Genomic DNA, 21,447 nt, shown 5'->3' on the forward strand with positions numbered 1-21,447 from the left:
AAAAAAAAAAGAATGAATTCCAATGCACACTGCACATATCTTATTTGTAGTGCAAAAAAACAGGAAAAAGCAATACGATATTTAAAATGAAGAACAATTTTAAACATAAACTTGTTAGTATTTCAATGGGAAGTATGGGTCTGCTTTTGGGTAATGAGATGGTCAATGTCCGGTTCCGTATTTGCTCCTCTCTTCTTTATTCAGAGCCAACGCATGCATGCAGTAGGGGGAAGATCCGGCGCATGCACAATTCACGCTGCCAAGGCCAGCACAGCAGCAGGAGCGAGCCAGAGACAGCAGGGAGACTAGCAGAGAGCTGGCGCACGAGCAGTTGAAGGGAGCTATCACAATTTGGCGTGTGCGCCAGCTCTCTGCTAGTCTCCAAAACTGAAAGAGTTTCAGAGAGCACCTGCGCCAGCTCAGAGCTTTTGGACTGAGATCATTTTCCAAAAGCTCTGAGGAGGGCCGGGTAAATGACCTTGGCGGGCCGTATTTGGCCCGCGGGTTGTAGTTTGAGGACCCCTGGTCCAGCTGGTCCAAGGACAATCTCTTGTGTGCCGTGTTCCTTTCCTCTTGGGAGGAATGGCCAGAGGTAGGCAGGTTCTGGCCATTTGTCTGATCTGGGCAGAGAATGGTCAATATAGATGCATTTCCAAGCAGAACTGCAATCCTAGAATCGTACAGCTGGACGAGAGGGCCAGAATGTCCTACCTCTGCTCAGTGCAGGACTCCAGGTGAAACCATGCCCCCCAGGTGGCTGTCCAGTTGCACCTTGAGTGCCTCTAACATGGGAGAGCCCAGCACTTCCCTACGTTGTTGTGAGCCGTCCTGAGGCTGTGTAATGATGGGGATGGCATATAGAAACTTTAAATAAATAAATACGTCATGGGTTCCATTGCGGTACTGCTCTACCAGCCAGGAAGTTCTTCCTGATGTCCAGCTGGAATCCGACCTCCTGTAACTTGAGCCTGGTATTCCATGTCCTGCATTCTGGGATGATTGAGAAGAGATCCTGTCCTTCCTCTTTGGGAGAACCTTTCAGGGTTTGCAAAGAGACCTCCTATCTCTCCTCTGTCTTCTGTCTGGAGCCGGGGGTCAGACTAGATGGCCCAGGAGACCCCTTCTGACTTGCTCTGTTTCTATGTTTCTCTTCTTCAGGCTAAACATTCGTGTGTGTCCTGCAAATTCCACCTCAAACATGTTATACCTTGTGTCTGTACTGGATTGTGATCTTCTTCTTTGGCATGATTTTTTTGTTTTTCATGTTTTCCAAGCATATTTTCCTAACATATGTATCAACTGCATTCATCTTTCAAATATACACCTTCTTTCCCATGGGTTGGTTAAAATGAATTTGTGCACACTTTTGGAAAGCATGCATTTCATGCAAATTCTTCATATATATTTGCGCTGAGAAAATAAGCTTTTTTTCTCTCCCTGAAAATCACATTGCAAGGCTGGAAATGCCTGGAATTTGCTCAGAGGTTGCTTGCAAGTCTGTACACACTGGGAAAATTCTGATCAAAAATGAACTAAAACAAATTTCTCACATATTCCCACAGGACTATAGATTTTGCCCCTGGTGTGCGGAAAACCACATCAAGCAAAGGGAAAACACAAAATTCACCAAAAGAGGGTGGATGGCGAGGGTGTCTTGATTCGGGCCACTGCCAAAGTCCACTGGACTTCCAAAATGCATATCCTTGGTGCTCACGTCCATGAAATCTGGATGGTGAAGGCCAGCCTCTGCATTCTGATGCCTTCCCATTGAGTTGGACTGCAACTTCCATAGCACAGGGCTGGGGAGGATGGATGCTGCAGTCCAGACTGTCGGGGAGGGAGTGGCCTTTGAGAGCAGCAGAGCACAACCTATGGCCTGGGGAGAACATGCGCCCCTGAGACCTTTATGGCGGCTCCTCAAGACAGCTCCCGCAGCTGTTGGCTTCCCACCAACCTGTTCTCCCTCTCCCAGAATGCCTTGCGCAGACAGTTCATTCACTGCGCCCGGAGGCAGTGTAGAAGAAGCCATTTCTGTCAGGATCATTGACACATAGGTGGGTGCAGCGCACAGGGCCGGGTCGCACACAGCCCCTGGGGCCACCAGTGCGGAAGAGGCTGCCCTTGCACTCCGGCTGGAGGCGCAGCTTTGGTGGCTCTTGGGAGGTGCTTGGTGCTCTTCAGGGTGCACGTCTGACCCTCTGCTCCCCGATCTGTTTCCAGGCCCTCCGTCGGCTCCCGTGAACCTGCTTTCCACGGTGAATGGCACTTCGGTCAGCCTGGAGTGGGCCCCGCCTCTGGACAGGGGAGGCCGGACAGACATCACGTACAACGTCATCTGCCAGCGTTGTGTGTGGGGCTCAGGACAGTGCGAGGCCTGCGGTGCCGGCATCCGCTTTGTGCCCCAGCAGACTAACTTGGTCCAGGGTTCCCTGGCCATTGCCAACCTCTTGGCCCACACGAACTACTCCTTCTGGGTGGAGGCCATCAATGGGGTTTCCGAACTGAGTCCCGAGCCACCGAAATTTGCTGCTGTCAACATCACCACAAACCAGGCAGGTAGGATTTGCCCTACCCCACTGACAATCGGGTTCCGCTTTCTTTCCTCCTCGTCCTAAGGGGCCATCATGGCTTTGGGGGTTGTCTTCTCAGGAAGGCTCAGCGAGATATTGAAGGGCAGTAATGACAGCATGGAGGGTCCGTGGGCAGGCAAGGGATGCTGAGCTGAAAGGGAAACATCCTTGGAGTTATTGTGGTCAACAGGCTACCTATGAGCCAACAATGTGATGCAAAAGGGCAATGCTATTTTGGGATGCATTAATAGAAGCACCACCTCCAAACCAGAAGTTGTGGTTCCCCTATAGTCTTCGCTAGTCAGACCTCAGCTGGAATACTGTGTCCAGTTCTGGGTACCAAGATTTAAGAGGGACACCAGTTACTAGAGAGCTGTCTCTTAATGATCCTACCCTACAGAGCCTACACTGAGTAGAGGTTGGATTAGATGGTCTCAAAGTTCCCTTCCAACTCAATGATTCTTCTCCACTGTGGATATTTGATGCATAATTGCATATTTACAGAGCCATCCAATTCTACTTAGAAGTAAACATTTATAGGCTTACAGCCTTAAATGCTATTGTGAATGCTAATGAGGAAGAGTTGGATTAAAGCAACTAGGTCTGTACATAGTATTCTAAACGTATCCACACAAAAGATTTTTATATTGCCCATTTTATTTTCAATCACTTTCCCAATGATGCTTAATGGTGAATGGTTGTTTTTGCTGAGCCAATCAATCAAATTTCTACATTGACACCAAAATCTTTTTTTTTTTTTTGGTCTGAAGAGTTCAAAGCAAAGAACAAATGCCCTGAGCAAATATTTGATTCCAGACAATGGAGGAACAGAAAATACATATGAAAGAAAGCCCAATAGCAATACATTTCTCATTAATATTAAAATTGTTCAATCTAAATAAGGTCAGAATATTTTAGAAACTTAAAACAAGTTAAGAATACCCCCTTCCTCATACACACATATTGGACATTGCATCAAACAAAGCAATTTAAGCTGACGGGAGCAGCAGTTTCAAAGATAACAGCCCTAGATGGCTCCAGATGGTTTTCCTCTGGAGGAAACATCTTCAGCAGAAGAACTGGAGTCCCTGACTATCGGCTGCCCTGAGCAACCTTGTTAACATTTCCTTCTATTTCTTTCCCCCAGCCATTTATTTTCTATCAGGTGGAATGAGAATGGTACCGAAAGTGTAGGGTAAACTTCTGGTACAGCACTAATTTCAACAGCAGGGCTCATGGCTTCCTTTCCAGTCCCTGTTGCCAGTGTCCTCATCTTGCTCTGTGGCTGCCCTGCAACATCAGGGTGGTGGGAAGCAGAAAGAAGATGGCCTCAGCCCCACTTCTAGAAATGCTAGTCCTCCTTCTCATGACTTGACGGGTCTCCGTGCAGGAGTGCATTCAAGACTGGGATGGTGTGGCTTGGTGTCCTGCAACAGCAGGGGGCTTGACTAGACGGCCTTCATGGCCCCTTCCAACTCTTCTATTCTATGATTCAGACAGATGCTTTCCCTTATGGCCTTTGCAAGAGTAAACTCACCTGCTCCAGGGCTGAGGGGGGCTTCAACAAGGTCTCTCCCAGGATGGTGGACCCCACTGGTGTTCGGCTTGGTGGAGGGCAAGGGGTTTGGTGGTGGCCATTTTTGTTTCTGGCAGTGCCCTGGTTATGGAGTCCTCTGGGAGCATTTTGGGGACAAGGATGGAGACCGTGTGCCCCCACCATTGGAAGGACATTTGAATAATCGATTTAATTTTGTAAAAAAGGGGTAGGACAGGGATCAAGGATGGAGCAGGTCAGTCCAGCTATTGCTGCTGGGATCGAGTCCCATTGCACTGCTTTATTTCAGATACTCCCTGGCTGAAGTAGGCTTTGAAGACATTCCCAGGTGCCTCCAATCCCCATCCCCTCATCTCTGCTGCTCCTTCATGTCATTCTTTGCTCTGTTTCCATAGCGCCATCCCAAGTGCTGGCGATTCACCAAGAGAATGTGGGTCAAAACAGTGTCACGCTCCTCTGGCAGGAGCCGGACCAGCCTAACGGCATCATCCTGGAATACGAAATCAAGTACTACGAGAAGGTACCTGCAATTTTACTGCACTGCAAACTTCAGAGAACTGTGTGCGCTAAGCAGTAACCCTGCTTCATGTGGCTTATTTCTCGGGGAGGTATGAATTAGGCTTGCCATAACATGCTTGCAAAATGAACACATTTATCTCCTATCCGTAGCCATTTATAGCTAGTCCTTTCCTTGCTGGCGTCCTTTCATCGAACAGCTCTTGGTTCTTGTTGCTTCAGCAAATGGATGGGGCCACAGCATTCTTCCCCTGCCTTCTGCAAAGCCAGGAGGCAACTGCCAGATGGTCCTACGGGTTTTCTGGCAGAGAGCTGGATGCAAGCTCCTTGAATCTGCTCCTTCTCTGGTGAGGGGATGAGGCTGGGCTAGCTTCTCCATTGCCTCGACATCTTTCCTTGCAAGCAAGGGGCTGCCAAAACCTTTCCCTGGCAATTTCTCTCCAGGGTTGGAGTTCCGAGGTAACGTGTTATTTCTGAAGTACAGCAGTACGTCAGCAATCAGGCATTTCTCTGTTCCCTTTCATTTGCTCAGACTCGTGTGCGTGTGTGCGTGCCAGAGGATTCTGCATTTATTTCCCCGATTGTCCGCAGATCCGTGGCAATGCAGTGCATCTCCTCACTAATTAGACCTGCACAAACACAGAGGAAAAACCCAATGCAACTGCAAGGCTCTGTCTTGGAAATCAAGCTATGAGTGGTGTTTGGAAAGAAGTCACAAGAAACAAACCTTTATTCAAGCAAGTCACAGGCAGAGTTTAAAAAATACTCCAAGAGACAAAAAAAATGAGGCTCTTGAGTTTAAATTCTCACGCACCAGGAACTTGTTTTGGAGCTTGCTAAAGTATGCAGCAGCAGCAGCAGCTTGTGCACAATTTTGGGAAGGACGACATCTGCCCAGTGTTACATCCGTCAGGTCAACCTGCAGTTACACTGGTTTAGAAAGCACAACTCATGGTGGGTGTCCTCTTATCTCTCCTTCCCACCTCCCTGTGCCAGTATTTTTCATATTCCTTTCTCACTAGGCCAACTAACAATGGTGAGACACGAGGCCTGAACATTTCTACATGCAGATGCGTGCCTTTGTCCATGAATCAGAGCACAGGGCAAAAAGGAAGGGAAGCCAAGCAAAATGGAAATGAGGGGAAATCATCTGCTTTGCTCAGCCTTCTGGTGGCGATCACACCAGGAGTGGTTTCGATGTCACCTTCTGTGTCCCCAGGACAAAGAGATGCAGAGCTATTCCACCCTGAAGTCCAAGGGCAACAGCACCACCGTCTCAGGCCTGAAGCCTGCGACTCGCTACGTCTTCCAGGTCCGAGCTCGTACCTCTGCTGGCTGCGGCAAGTTCAGCCTGGCGGTGGAAGTGGAGACCACCAAAGCAAGTGAGGCAAAGCAAGGGGAGAAATGGAGAAATGGTTTGTGAGAGAGAGTGTGTGTGAGGCATGGAAGGGCAGAGACGTAGGAAGGGGAGTGACATGCTAGAAGGGCATTCCCCACGCCCCCCCCCCCCCGCATTTAAAAACTCTGCTTCCACCACCTGCAGAGTCTCCCAAGCCTGTCCCCCGCTCTCCTTGTCAGGAGGTAAGGTAAAACTCGGCCCAGAAAGGGAGATTTGGGCCAGCAGAAGGAGGGTTCTTGTGCTTCCCAGCCCATGAGAGGTTGGGCACAAGGCCCACCTCACCTGCCGGCTCTGAGCTGCTGACTGCTAGCTGGTCACCTGCTGTACATCTTGAGGGCCCTCACAACTCCTCCTCCCTGGCTTTCGCCACCAGAAAAAGCCCGCTGGGCACAGACGTGTCTCAGCAAGGAAGTCCAGTCCCAAAGCCGCTGTCCGTGGTGGCTGCCCTGGATGGCCTGCCCTGGGTGAGGCTGGGCCAAGGAGGATGCTCCATTTTCAAGGAGTGTGGCTCACACCCATCCCCTCCTCTGTTTCCTCCCATGGAGATTTGGAGACGAGGAAGCCAGGGAGAAAGCGAGGGCTGCTTCAGGGTTTGGAAATCTCCTAGGGGGCCATCTTTCATCGGCTCCCTTCCCTGGTCAAGCAGGGTGGCCCACGCTACTGGGCCTTGCTGGGGAACACAGTCTGGCGGGTGCCGGCCCATGCGGAGCCTCAGCACTGGCATGGGGCAAGCGCAGAAGGGCAGCGGAGACACCTCCCCAGTGGGTGCATGCACGTCCGGGTGGTGCCGGTGAGCCCCGGGCTCCCCCGCAAGGATACAGCGCGATCTTTCTCCCCCAGCAGTTCCCCGTTATGACACCACAACCGTTGTCTGGATCTGCCTCACACTCATCAGCAGCCTCGTCGCCCTGCTTTTGTTTCTGATCTGCAAGAAGAGGTAGGCTTGCTTGGCAAGGACAGATCGCTTTCGGACACTCACCTGAAGGCAGGCATCTCTTCCACATCTGGGCTAGAAGGCTTGTCTCTAGCAAGTCTCCTCTCAGAAGAGGCATTCTCTCTTGTGGGAGGAAGAACACGGAACGCCTCTTTTCAGGAGGTGCCTCCTGTGACATATGCTTGCAAGATCTGACAAGAGAAAGGGTGCTTTCCTCCCTTTAGAAGACTTGCTTCTCCTGCACAAATTAATGCAGATTTAATTGAGGCATGGACTAATATGTGATGCATCAGTTCAGTTTTCTCCAAGGTGCCAGACCTTTACTTCTTTTCTTTCATTTCCTGATGCCAAGTGTTTTACTCCATTCCAATTGCCTAATAAATCTTACTTAGGAAGCTGTCACCCGTCCTCCTGTCCCTGTCTTGGAACCACCTTAGCTTCTGCATATACCTAGATTATTTCTGCTCCTTTATGCAAGGCAGTAGAATCCTATTGTTAAAGCAGCAGTCCCAGGCATCGAGAAGTCACCTGGAGCAGGCTGGGAAATAAAGCGCTGAGCCAAATTCTTCTTCCTTGAAAGGCTGAGAGGTTGCACATGGACCAGCGTCGCCTGGTGCAACTCTCCCCAGACATGGTGGACTGCAATTCCTACCATCCCCAATCCATTGTGCCCGTGTGGGCCACACAGTTTGATTGAGGTGTGCTGCAGAAGGAGACTGTTTTTTAAGTCAGATATTCGGACATGCTACCCTTTCAGTGGTCCACAGCTAGAACTAGTCTAATTTTGTGGGGGCACTGGCGTTCCAGACAGGACAAAATAGACTTGGGATTCTTTCGCAGACAGGAAAGGTTGTAGTAACTCTGGTGTGTGTTTGTGTCCCACCTTGGTACGTTAGACACTGTGGCTACAGCCAGGCTTTCCAGGACTCCGACGAAGAGAAAATGCATTACCAGAACGGGCAAGGTAAGTCCTCTCCTCTGGCCTTTATCTTTGCTTGCTCCCCAGCAGCACACCTGACTGCACCTTGGCATGCCCTGGCAGGAAGCAACCTGGGAAAGAGGCCTCAGGGGTGCACATGGCATCATATGGAGGGGAAGGGGAGCCTCCACTGTGCAGGGGCGACACAAGGACACGCCAAGGGAAAGGGTTTGGCTGGAAGCAGCAGGGAAGCTGAGTTCAAGGAAAAGGGGAGAAAGGGGGCATCGTTTTAGCTGTGCGATGGTGGAGCACCTTGCCTTGGAAGGTGGAGGATCTCTCCTATTTAAGCAGTGACGGGCTGGCCATTGGTCAGGTTCCTGCCCTGTGTGGAGGGTTGGGGTAGATGACCTCCAAGGCACTTTCTAGTTCTAAAATTCTATGGTGCTCAAGGCGAGGATGCCATTGTGTTCCTCATGCCCTTCTCTCCCTTCCTAAAGATCCAGAGTGAGGGAAGTGGCTTTACTGTCGAGCTGCAGAGATTTGTCCTCTGTTTACAAGTGAAACCCTTCACAGCTCCTACTGGGAGAAATCCTTCCCTGGGAAACCCAGACCTGATTTGCCTGGGACATCTGCTCACATCACTGCCTTAAAGATCTCATCTCTCCTGTCCTTCCCTGGTCCCCAACAGTGAAGTTTCCTGAGTCCAAGTTCTATGTGGAGCCACATACCTACGAGGACCCCTGCCAAGCGGTTCATGAGTTCACACGAGAAATCGACGCCTCCAGGATTAAAATTGAGAGAGTCATTGGCTCTGGTGAGTGAGCCTTTTTCTCCACAGGCCCACCCACATTTCTTGGTATCCCAGACCTCAGTGAAAGGTCCTGGAGGTGCAGTTCTCTGGAGAAGGGCCACCAAGAGGGCATAGTTCTTACAACAGGTGAGTAACTCAGATGGGTTCATGATGCAACTTTCTGGTTGGGATCAGTGGCTCAGTGGAGGGTGAGGAGTGCCAATTCAGACTGTGAGAGCAATCATTCAAGGGGCAGAGGAGAGCTTGGCATGGAGATCCAGTCTTGGTGAATATATCCACCAGGGTTAAGGATGCAGCTCACCATCTATGGAGAAAACCTTCAAACACTATGGTCACTGATTACCAATCCCTTTCCTGTCCTTCCCCGTGAACTAAGGGCCGGCCATCCATTTGTGGTTATGTGCCATTAAGTCATCTCCAATTTATGCATCCCTGGGCCTGAAAGCCCCCCAAAATGCCCTGCCCAGGACAGTTCTGCTCAGCCCTCGTCAACTCAAGGCTGTGGCTTCCTCGATGGAGCCCATCCATCTCCTCGGTGACCATCCTTTTCTTCTTCTGCCTTCAACTTTCCTTAGCTTCATGGTCTTCTGCAGGTAGTCCTGCCTTCTCAGGATGTGCCTGAAGTACAACAGTCTCAACTTTGCCACTTTTGCTTCTAAGGAAAGCTGTGGCTTGGTTTTACCTAGAACAACATCCATATCCATACCCGTATCCCATTTAATTCTTGCCAGAACCCTGTACCTTTCAGTTAGGCTATGAGATGGATAGGAACTTGTTCAAGGTCTCCTATCAAAGAGGGGATGTGATTCTTCATATCTTCTGCCCATCACATTATGTTGTTGTTGTTGTTGGTCGCGAAGTCGTGTCTGACCCATCGCGACCCCATGGACAACATTCCTCCAGGCCTTCCTGTTCTCCACCATCCCTGGAGTCCACCCAACCCCACACCCACCGCCCCAGTGACCCCATCCAGCCACCCCATCCTCTGCCATCCCCTTCTCCTTTTGCCGTCTATTGTTCCCAACATCAGGCTCTTCTCCAGGGAGTCCTTCCTTCTCATTAGGTGGCCAAAGTATTTGAGTTTCATCTTCAGTCCCTGGCCTTCTAAAGAGCAGCCAGGGTCGATCTCCTCTAGGACTGACCGGTTGGATCGCCTTGTGGTCCAAGGGACTTGCAGGAGTCTCCTCCAGCACCACAATTCAAAGGCCTCAATCCTTTGGTGCTCAGCCTTCCTTATGGTCCAACTCTCATGGCCATACATTGCAACTGGGAAAACCATAGCCTTGACTATATGCACTTTTGTTGGCAGGGTGATGTCTCTGCTTTTTAGTATGCTGTCTAGATTTGCCATAGCTCTCCTGCCCAGGAGCAAGCGTCTTTTAATTTCCTGGCTCCATCGCATTATATAATCCTCCAAGAGCAACATGTCTAGGAGGATTCAGAAGGGATGGTGAAGTAACAAGAATGTCAGTCCAATGCTTCCTTGGTTGTGAAAGCTGCAGGTAAACATTTGAATTTCCCCAATAGCATCTTCCTGGGACTTTGCAGACTGTTAAAATGGGGATATCTAGAGACATCTTTATTGCACAATGTGTTGCAGTAACACAACATTGGGTGCATTGTGGGAAATTCAAATGGCTGCCCACCTTGTAGCCATGAACCCAGGACCAGCATCAGCAGTGATGGACCCTGCCCTGATGCCATGACCTGGGTTGCTGCCCAAGCAGGTTGGCTGCTGATCCAGGCCTGGATTTGGATGTCTCGGGGTGGAAGGCCAGGCATCTCCCCTCTGCCCACTCGTGAAGGGGAGACATTGCAGGCTTCTCAGCGTTTGCATGTCGAAGGACACCATGCCAATCATGTGCTCTGAGTGCTATCAGTACCAGCTGGCTGGAATGGGCTGCGTAGGCCAGTGGTGTGGCTTGGAACGAAGTGACTTCCTTGGGTTCGCCATGGAACAAAATCTGCCTGCAGGCAATGCTTTGCTGGGTCAAGGTCCAAGCGTGCCCTCAGGAGCAGCAGCTCTTGCGGAAAGCTCCTGGAGACAGCTGTGGGGCTAGGAAACCAGTGGGGTGGAGTGGGGCAAGCTAGCTTCCTCGGTTGCTGGGGCAGCCCATAGCTGTGTGGAGTGGGGCAAGCTAGCTTCCTCAGTTGCTGGGGCAGCCCATAGCTGTGTGGAGTGGAGCAAGCCAGAGCTACTCTGGATGAAGGTGGTTTCCAGGTATCTCCAGTTAAATGAGCAGGTGGCAGGAAAGATTGGAGACCCTGGGGTCAGAACTGACAATACTGGGATACCTGAGTTGGGATAAGGGCCCAGTTCAGCAGCTCAGCACATGCTCTGCGTGTGGAATCCCCTAAGCTTACATTTGCAGCCATGGTCTGCTTTGGGAGAAGGAGTCAAAACCGCACCTTGGAAGCTCCATGAGAAATGGGTGTGCTGACCCTTCTTGCTGTTGCAGGAGAATCCGGAGAGGTTTGCTACGGCCGCCTGAAGTTGCCCGGGAAAAGAGAGGTGCCAGTGGCAGTGAAGGCTCTGAAGTCAGGCTACACGGAGAAGCAGCGGCGGGACTTCCTGAGCGAAGCGAGCATCATGGGCCAGTTCGACCACCCCAACGTCATCCACCTGGAGGGGGTCGTCACCAAAAGTAGGTGTGCGGCTGGCCTGGGGAGGGCGAGCCCGGTAGATCCAACCAAAGGGATAAGACCACCGAGCCTTTGCAGAGTGCCTGCGGGTGTCCAAAGCACACCTGTGCATTATTCTCTTGCAATCTCTGTGGGTCATTCTGCGTCACATTGACGGAGAGGGAATGAGGCTGGGAAAGATTGGCTCATTGAATGCCCCCCAGTCCATGTGACTGGATGCAGGCTGGACACTGAAGGGAGGTGGGGCTGGAAGGAGGGCCACTTGGGTGCCTTTCCCCTCCTCTGCCACCCTCCTCCACATCCACATGTAGAAGGTGACAGCTTGGAGAGCCACATCTACCCATGGGGGCTCCCTGTGGAATGGAAAGCCCTGTCTCACCTTTTCCTGGAACTGGCTGAGGGCGAGACCTAGAGATGTGTGAGGCCTCCTCCTCCTGAGCAGACCTGCTGGATGGGTGGCCTCAGGTGGCTGACTGGGCACTGTGCCTTCAGAAGTGAGGTCGTAGGGTTGGGGCTTCCAGAAACAATGAACTTCCCTCCCCCATCACACCTTCCTTGACAGGAGGCCATCTAAGAAAGCGACATCTGGCTGTGCCACAGGGACATGGTCCTTCTGCCATTAGTACCTGGAGAAGCCATGGAATCATAGGATCATAGAACGGTGGAGCTGTAAGGGGCCATGAAGGCCATCGAGTCCAACCTGCTGCTGTTGCAAGACACCGCGTTACACCATCCCACACCAGCCCATCTATCTTCTTTTCGAATGTCTCTAGTGTAGGAATCAGAGATTCTTTCTCATCAGAGATCTGATCAGAAGAAATGAGGAAGGGATATTGGTGGCCTAGAGCTAACGGCTGTCACACGAATTGCTGGAACCAAGGTTCCATCTGCCTGCCAGGAAGCACTTCCTGACAGTTGGGACCCCGAGGGCATGGAATGGGCTTCCACGAGAGGTCGTTGAGGCCCCATCGCTGAGGGTGTTCAAGGATAGGCTGGACGTGCACATGGTGGGCATGTCGTGAGCAGAGCCGGCTGGTGCCGGAGGTCAGACTAGATGGTCTGGGAGACCCCTTCTGACTCGCTCTCTTTCTATGTTTCTATGTACAGGAGGTGGCCTGAAAGTTGGGCAACCCTAAGTCTGGTCTGGCTTCTCTCCCTAGCACTGGTTTGACTGGGTGACATCGTAGGCTCAGGGTCAGCAGCTTTGAGGCCTAAGGGGGAAAACCAGCCACCCGTCTCCTTTGCATGTTGCCCATCATTTCACACAAACAGGGTGGGGGGGGGGGGCTCCTTGGCCATTCTTGCCCATTCTTTGCTGGCCTTCTTTGCAAGGGAAGCTCACTTTTGCCTGGCCTGCTGCAGCTGGCCACTGGATGGAAGTCCAGCTGCTTGTCCCATTGGCACTGAAGGGGATCTGCTTTGGCCCTTTGGCTGCCCCCCCCCCCCCCGTTCCTTTCAGGGGACAATATCTGCTCCCATTCCTCAGATAAACTGAACTGCATGGAATCATAAAGTGCGTACATGTGAGTTTGGGGGCTGGATTCTGATGCAAAGCTGTATGGAAATGGGATGCAAATAGCATGGGCATGCTGGGAATGGCCTGTCAAGGCAGCCAGCACCCACAGACCCCGGTTTTGACCTCTTGTGAGCAAATCTGCATTTTGCACAGCCTGGAAATGGAACCAGCCTTGAACTGCTGGGGTGGTACAAACCTCCAGAGCAGCCCCAAATAAACACACCCACTGAAAATGCAGATGGGGGGGGCGGGGAGGGCTTCTGCATTAACATGACCCATCTTGTCTCTTGCAGGCAAATTAGTCATGATTGTGACGGAGTACATGGAGAACGGCTCGCTGGATTCCTTTCTCCGGGTAACACGCTCCTTCTTATTCACTCTGCGTGGCTTGGGGCTGAGTGACTGACAGGAGGTAGAGGAGGTGACCGCGGCAAAGGCGGCAGCCACGTCAACATTTGTTTTTTGACATGTGGCCGCGAGCTCTGGGTGGCTCCCCCACCCCAATTCACGCTCTGCAGGCACATTTGCGATGCATCCCTTCTCCTGTCTCTACCCCGCAGCCCCAGCAGTGTTTTTGGCTTCCTACAGGCTAACCGTACGTGGTTCCATAGATGCCACATTCTAGCTTGTCTGTTGTGCTGAGCTGAACCAGGCAAAGGAGAGGTTTGAGGGAGGGCCTCTGTCTGTCCTCCACTTCTTCTGCCCCTCTGAAATCGCATCCCTCCGCCAAGATGTTCCCCCATTGGAGCCCCACTGAAGGAAAGCAACTGGAAGGGGGTACCTGGGTGGTCTGTGAATGAAAAGATTTCATTGAGAAGATGGCGGGATGCTTCTACAATTTCTGCCTAGATTTTCGACTTCCACATTCATTAATCTTGTTTCTGAAGTGGAACGGATGCATTAGAAGTTCTCCATTGTTCCATTATAAAATGTAATGTACAGAGTGCGATTTTGCAGCAGCTTTCGGTTACCTCATTATACGTGTATTTCTCGCCAATGAAATGTGCTGTGATAACACGGTGCAGAAAACTGGTTCTTGATTTCTTACAGCTATATCAAGATTCTCTCAGTGTGGTGTTTTCGCACGGCATTAAAGCACCGTACAAAAAGAATTCTGTTGCATTCTAGTGCACAGAGAAATACAAATTTGGGGGTTTTTTACACAGTTCTGTCCATGCTTGTGTGCAATTGATAATAGGTTTGCACGTGTGGTAGGAGAGAGAGGAAAATGAGGAACACGTAGAAATACAGCTGAGAGATTTGCAGGAAAATTCCATGATGGCCTCAGAGAAGCTTCAGGGAACCATCATGCTTGGTTTTCATTCTTGAACTGAGCCGAATTTTCTCCAAAGAAATTTTTCTGAGACATTTTTCAAGATCTTTCTGATTCTAGCCCCACAGCACAACAGATAATGTTGCAGAATTTTCTCTGCATATTACTGACCTTTTTCACTTGCATATTTTTTTTTACTTACATATTACTTTGCTGTTGTTGTTAGTTGCAAAGTCATGGCCGACCCATCGTGAACCCATAGACAACATTCCTCCAGGCCTTCCTGTCCTCCACCGTCCCCTGGAGTCCAGCTAAGCTCACTGCTTCAGTGACTCCATCCAGCCACCTCACCCTCTGCCATCCCCTTCTCCTTTTTCCCTCAATCGTTCCCAGCATTAGGCTCTTCTCCCGGGAGTCCTTCCTTCTCATTAGGTGGCCAAAGTATTTGAATTTCATCTTCAGTCCCTGGCCTTCTAAAGAGCAGTCAGGGTCGATCTCCTCTAGGACTGACCGGTTGAATCGCCTTGCGGTCCAAGGGACTTGCAGGAGTCTCCTCCAGCACCACAGTTCAAAACATATCACTTACTTTGGCTGAAATCCCCCACCCTGTTCACATGATGCCCTGGATTGATGCAACTTGCCATAAGCAGGGGCAGCAAAAAACCAACAGATCATTTAAAAAAAAAAAAAAACCTTATGAAAAGAAAATTAGCCCTGCTTCCACCACTGCTAACAGTGAGTCTGACCACTGAGAAATGTTTTGGAAATGGCTTTCCCTGCAGAGAGCTGCTGAAATGGCCCCTGGAATTTCTCTGCCCACAGTAGGCTGGGGTAGGGCCAGGCCATTTCTGAACAAGCTCTTGGCCCAATCATAGGATGATCTTAGGCCCAGTCTTTCTGGGATAGAGGGCAGAGTGGGGATAATTTCGAGCAAAATTTAAGGGGCAGGGGGAATATTTGTGGTGAGATATATTCACTCACTATCTGAACCCAGTCAGAGAAATGCTACATCATCAGAAAAATTGCTAGCTACCAGCTTGCAGCCATGAGAAGGCATCTCAGACACACAATCAGTGTTCTCTCTTTTCCCTGAATTCTTTTCCTACGCATACGTGACTGGTTGAAAAGTGTGTGCGCACACACGCACATGTTCAGTGTGGTCCTATTTGTGCATCCATGCATGGTTAAGCAAAGTTCTGCCAATCGCAAGCCAACACAAGTTGGTCTTTCTCTAGAAACACGACGGGCACTTTACGGTCCTTCAGCTGGTCGTCATGCTGAGGGGCATCAGTGCGGGCATGCGCTACCTGGCTGACCTGGGCTACGTGCACCGTGACTTGGCGGCACGCAACATCCTGGTCAACGGCAACTTGGTCTGCAAAGTTTCTGACTTCGGCTTGTCACGAATCCTGGAGAACAACCCTGATGCTGCTTACACTACTACGGTAATTTCCACTTGATGACAGAGACTCAGAGAAGTGTACAATCACAGAATGACAAAATAATAGTCAGTGGATCAGAGAATCATTGACTTGGAGAATCAGAGACTCACCGAATGGTAGAATCATAGAGTTGGAAGGGGCCAATAGGGCTACCAGGTCCAAGACCCTGCTCAATGCAGGACTCCAAGTTCAAGCATCCCTCACCGATGGCTGTCCAGCTGCATCTAGAATGCCTCCAGTGGGGGAGGAACCACAACATGGCAGGTGCTGCCCTCTGTCCTGGGGAGACAGGATGCAGTAACACTCAGCTTCATAGAATCATAGAATTGTAGAGTTGGAAGGGGCCATGAAGGCCATGGGTCCAACTCCCTGCTGTTGCAGGACACCTTGGCAAGCAGTCTTGCCTATAAAATTGAAACAAGGACAACTGGCCCTTGAGAATTCTGTAGCCACTCAAGACACCTGAAGTTCTCCCTGGACCATGAAGTCTTCCTGTAGGTATTTTGGAGCCTACAAGTGTGCGGTCCACATGGGATTCTACCTCTCCCTCACATCCCTGTGCCGATGCAGAAGAGCAGATCTAGCTAGGATAAAGTCTTCTCCTCTTCTCCTGCCCTGAGGCCACCTAGCAGCCAGCTGGCAGCTCTGGGGTTCATGGTTTTGACCTTCCTCTGCACCAGCTTTGCAGAGTCCAGAACTTCTTGGGAGCAACTAGGTCTCTCCCCTCTCAGCCAGGCTGATTTTCATGTCACTGCCCCAGTCTTTTTATTGCAGGGTGGGAAGATTCCAGTTCGATGGACAGCACCTGAAGCCATTACCTACCGAAAGTTCTCATCAGCCAGCGATGTATGGAGCTATGGCATCGTCATGTGGGAAGTGTTAGCCTATGGGGAGCGGCCTTACTGGAACATGACCAACCGGGATGTAAGTGGGCACGTTTTGGTGAATTTCCACCTGTAAGACTGACCACAACAGGTGGACTTTATCTATATTTTAATCACTGATGAAATTTGTGCAAATTAGCATCCCTAAAACATGTCCCCCAGCAAGATCTGTGGGAAATCACGGCTATTGTTATCTATGCAGTTCAGAGACTTTTAAACAATGCTAACTCGAGCCACATGATTTTCCACTGCTTTCTTGCACACATTTCATTCAGACAAATGAGTCAATCAGGCCTCCTTTAGCAACAGGGGTCTGCACACAGAGAACCCCCAGTGAATCAGCCCCAGTGCAAGGCTAATGAACCAGAACCTGGGTTACAGGTGGGTGAATCATAAAAACATCTGTCAAATTTTCACTCCTCTTGTCAGATTCCTCACACATCGCTGAGGTAGCAGCACGTGTCTCTGCCGTCTGGGCTGAACCTTGGTGTGACTTCCATCAGTGGGAAAGGCAGTCTGTGGAATCTGCATAAATGTCGTGCCAGTCATGGAATCATAGACCTGTAGAAATGGAAGGAGCCCAACTCCTTCAAAGCAGGGCCCCAAGTGAAAGCATCCCCAGAGGATGTGTGCCTGCCATGCCTTGATATTCCCCCGTCTGGGAGTATTCATGAGCTCCAGACTCTGAGGAAACCAACCAAGAATCCAAAGCACCTTAATGACTAAGCCGGATTCTTGACCATCAGCTTCTGCACGCTGCAGTCTATTTGGTCCTATGCATGAATGGACTTAGCTCAATTAATTAGGCTAATGGGGTAAGCTTAATTAATTGCAGACAGAAGTGGGAAGGGAGGGAGAAATGTTATTTACAAAGTGAGGGCCAGAGACCAAGCCAAGCAAGAGATCGTGTCTGGTGTGTCAGAGTCCTATGCTAAGTATGCCTAAAGGTCTGATCCAGTCAAAGAAGAAAATATCCAGTTCAGTGCATATGAGATCTAATCATGCAGATGCCAGAGCTAATCCAATGAATCCAAGATTCAATCGTGAACTGTTGATTAGTAGCCTCTGGGAACAAATACACACAGTAAAAGTTGTACTGCAAAGACACTTCTAAAAAGAGATAATTGCCTTCCATTTTGAGGTAGAAATTCCCAAGATTTATCCAGTCTGTTTGCCTTTGGGATGCCACGGGCCTTTCGGTTGCTTCTGCTGCTACAGAGGTTAGTAGCTAACCCTTCACACAACATCCAGGCTTGGGAGGCTGCGATTTCAATTCATCAAGAAGTGAGCTAAACAGTCAAAGGGCAGGTTCATCAGCAGGATTAACAGAGAGGCCGGGTCCACATGTCACAACAAGCAACTCTGTGTAGTTTCCACAGTGTGCAGTTTTTGCCTGTATGTGTCTGACAGATAATGCTAGCCTAGTTTCCACTTTCCTCACTCAGTTCTCCCACTGTTGGCACATATCCCATCAGCCAACAGGGCTGAGAGTCAATCTCACCTTGGTTAGCTGGAGCAGTTCCTGCAGTGGCAGCTGCCCTTTCCAGGGAACTCTGTCGTAGCACCATGGAAAACATGATGGTGCGTTCAGACAACTGGAGAAACCACGGTGATGTGTGGAAACCATGGAACAGACTGCTGTTTCTTATTGTGGTTTCTAAAACCCAGAAGTACTATGTTGAAATACTGCAACAGGGCTTGGATGACCCAACAGACTATCCTGTGTGAGAAACCACCATGGCTTGTTATGTCTTGCAACCCATCCAAAGTGCTAAGATTTTGTACTCCGGGTTTCTTCTTCCTGAATTTCTGAGCGGCTTGGTTCTTGGGAAAAAGAAGACCTGGGAAGTCCAAGAGCTAGGCAAATTTGTTCACCAGAAACCGGAGACTCAGTCGACCAAATGTCTGGTGGTGTCTTTCTCAGCTTCTCAGCTTCCCCGCGACACCTGGATGGCTGCCCTTAGAAGACAGCAATCAGAGTATGGTGAACTTCTCAGTCTGAGCCAGCAGCTTGATTCTTGCTTTGGTGAACCTTCTTGGCAGGTCATTCAATCTGTGGAGGAGGGTTACCGGCTGCCGGCCCCCATGGGGTGCCCCACAGCCCTGCATCAGCTGATGCTGGATTGCTGGCAGAAGGACCGCAATGAGAGGCCACGGTTCCCCCAGATCGTCAGCATCCTGGATAAGCTCATCCGCAACCCACAGAGCCTGAAGTGTACAGCCACTGTCAACCGGTATGTGGCCTCTGCTGAGTGAGTACCTGATCCCTGTGAAGGTGAACCCCCAGAGTTGTGCCTGGGAGTGTGGTCAGGCATGGCCATTTCACAGCAAGGGGAGTGGTAATCCCAGGAAAAAAGAGTGGGTGGGACACGGAAGAGATGCTGGTGGGTTACGTCTGCCCGCTTTATTCCCATGTAGCTGACATAGGCTTGCAACAGACAGTGAGCACTAGGGGTGAGGAAACCCCCACCCAGCCTCTACGTCAGATGGGATTTTGAGTCTGGCACTTCAACGTGCATGTTTTACAATGAAGGATGGGAAAGCATTTCTGGTGCTTACCCTAAAAATCTTTTAGGATGCCCGTTCCTGTTAGTCACTCAAGGACCATCAAGGTTTGCCTTTTCTCGGGGCCCTCCGAAGCTGCAGCAGAGGGATAAAAGGCGCCCAACAATGCGACTGCTAGAAGCAGGAATGCACGGAAACTGGGTTCAGACATAGCTTAACCCCTGAGCATGGAGCCATGGAGCAGATTTTGTGTGAGCTGGTAGGAGGGAAGCTTCATTTTTCATGGGCAAACTCTGCCCGAACAGGTTAAGAAGCAACGGGAATGGAGGAGAGTGCAGCGCTTCTCAGCTGGTAGCCCTTGGGGGTGGGCATGTGCGCCCCAGGTGGGCAAGCAGCTTTGAGAGCTTGCAGGCTTGGAGGCAAGAGCGCATGATCTCTACTTGCTGTGGAGAGAGGTGCTGTGGGGAAAGAATCCACCAGCCCATGATACCCTAAGGCCTGTGCTGCTCTGGTTCACTTTCCCTCCCAGTAGGAAGGGATCTCACCATCTCTGCTTCACCTGCTGCTCATATCTCAACTCTGGTCCTCATCTTTTGGGCTGCAGGTTCACCCAAACCCTCTCGGAACGAGGCTGCATTGATTTCACCAGTTGTGCCACTGTGGAAGACTGGCTGGAGTCCATTCGGCTGGGCCGATACCAAGAGACCTTTGCTCTGGCAGGCTACACTTCCCTTGGCATGGTGATGCGGATGGACATTGAGTAAGTGTGAATGGAACATCTGACGGAGGCAAACGTGCACGTGCACGCGCGCGCGCACACACACACACACACACAGAGCAGGGGGTAAGGGCATTCATAGAAACAGAAACAGAGCAAGTCAGAAGGGGTCTCCAGGGCCATCTAGTCTGACCTCCGGCACCAGCCGGCTCCACTCACGACATGCCAACCATGTGGACGTCCAGCCTATCCTTGAACACCCTCACAGATGGGGCCTCAACGACCTCCCATGGAAGCCCATTCCACACCCTTGGGGTCCCAACTGTCAGGAAGTGCTTCCTGGCATCCAAATGCAACCTTGGCTCCCTGAGCTTTGCTCCGTTGGGGCGCATCCTGCCTTCCTCAGCAGGGGAGAACAGGTCTCTACCCACCTCCGTGTGACACCCCCTCACATACCTGCATGTCGCCAACAGATCCCCTCTGAGTCTCCTCTTCTCCAGGCTGAAGAGGCCCAGCTCCCTCAGTCTCGCCTCATACAGCATCCTTTCCCAATGTCTTCCAACTCTCTTTTTCCTATGTTTCAGCTCTGTTTTGATGAGGATTGGCACAGTTGTCCCTATCTGGGAGAAAAAAAACTTGGGACTGGTTGTTGTTGTTGTTGCTAAGTAATGTGGGTGAAATTGAGGCTGAGATTTGTTAATCCAGATCCAGCACCTTGAGCGCAAGACTCTTCAAGCCCATTGTGCTCAGTCACATTAGACCAGAATTAGGACTTCCACCTCTGCTTTGTTGAATCGCCTTCAACAACTGCATGGAAGAGTTACCCCAGGCCTTTCCATGCTGAGAATAACCACACTGGTTGAACTGGGCAGGCCCAAATGATTGAACATCCCATTTCAGGTTGGTTCTGACAAGTATTTACCAAGGGAAAGGGCTAACGATTTCAAACACCGCACGCACCGTGGGAGAAAGCACACCTGACAGATGTGCCCATCCTTCAGCTCACTTATAGCTGCTTCGTGTTGGTGCTGCTTCCGGCACACGGTCAGGGGTGGGGAGTGCTGGGTGAGGAAACTGGACTTTGCTCACCGACACAGGCCGTCGTGAGCAGGAAATGTGCTGCAGGCTTTGCGGCTTCTCCGCTCGGTGCGCATCATTCCTTTCCCATGTCCATCCCATGCACCACAGAGCTTGGGTTACTGGACTGTCCCAAAGGCCATCCTTCACTAAGATGCTGCGGGACCACCATTCTCCTCCCCATCCTGCAGCGTGGTCCGTTGTGTGACTTCTTCTCTTAGGCCTGACACTGCCTTTGTTTCCACAGTGACATGCGGAGCTTGGGCATCACCCTCGCTGGACACCAGAGAAAGATTCTGACAAGCATCCAGATCATGAGATCCCAGCTGGTCAACACAATGGGCTCCAGGAGACACCTGTGATGGGCCTTCCTCCTTGGCCTCGGAAGATGCCTCACCTGCTTCGCTCCTTCAGCTGGTTTCACGGGGGCACGCCCCGCAGAGGAGGAACGCCGGGAGGTGGTGGCATGAACCTTCAGTGAGGTAGCCACTGGAGTCTGCCTTGCCACTTAGAATGATCCACCCCTCTCAGTGGAGGGGGGAAGGCAACCCAACCCCAACTGCAAAGCAGTGGGAGGCCCTGCCATGCAGAGCATCGTTATGGTGGATTCCACAGGAGCCGTGGCTTCCACAGCACATCGACCGGATCAGCTCTTGTTTGCAGACGGGGACAGAGAGCTAAGGCA

At 50.9% G+C, this 21,447-nt stretch overlaps 1 protein-coding gene across 1 annotated transcript; it reads left to right on the plus strand.

Moving 5' to 3' along the window:
* Nucleotides 1-2,220: 2,220 nt before the first annotated feature.
* Nucleotides 2,221-21,124, plus strand: EPHA8 (EPH receptor A8; the record flags this gene model as incomplete). Its single annotated transcript, XM_044452238.1, has 15 exons — nt 2,221-2,556; nt 4,521-4,645; nt 5,861-6,023; nt 6,884-6,977; nt 7,871-7,938; nt 8,546-8,707; nt 11,164-11,349; nt 13,157-13,218; nt 15,372-15,581; nt 16,353-16,502; nt 18,506-18,696; nt 18,922-18,960; nt 19,273-19,299; nt 19,617-19,727; nt 21,010-21,124. Coding segments are annotated over 15 exons (2,039 nt in total), but the record flags the coding sequence as incomplete, so codon positions are not given.
* Between the last annotated feature and the right edge of the window lie 323 nt (nt 21,125-21,447).

Source organism: Varanus komodoensis, unplaced genomic scaffold (genome assembly GCF_004798865.1).
Source record: "Varanus komodoensis strain SLA01 unplaced genomic scaffold, ASM479886v1 scaffold71, whole genome shotgun sequence".
NCBI classification, from domain to species: domain Eukaryota; kingdom Metazoa; phylum Chordata; class Lepidosauria; order Squamata; family Varanidae; genus Varanus; species Varanus komodoensis.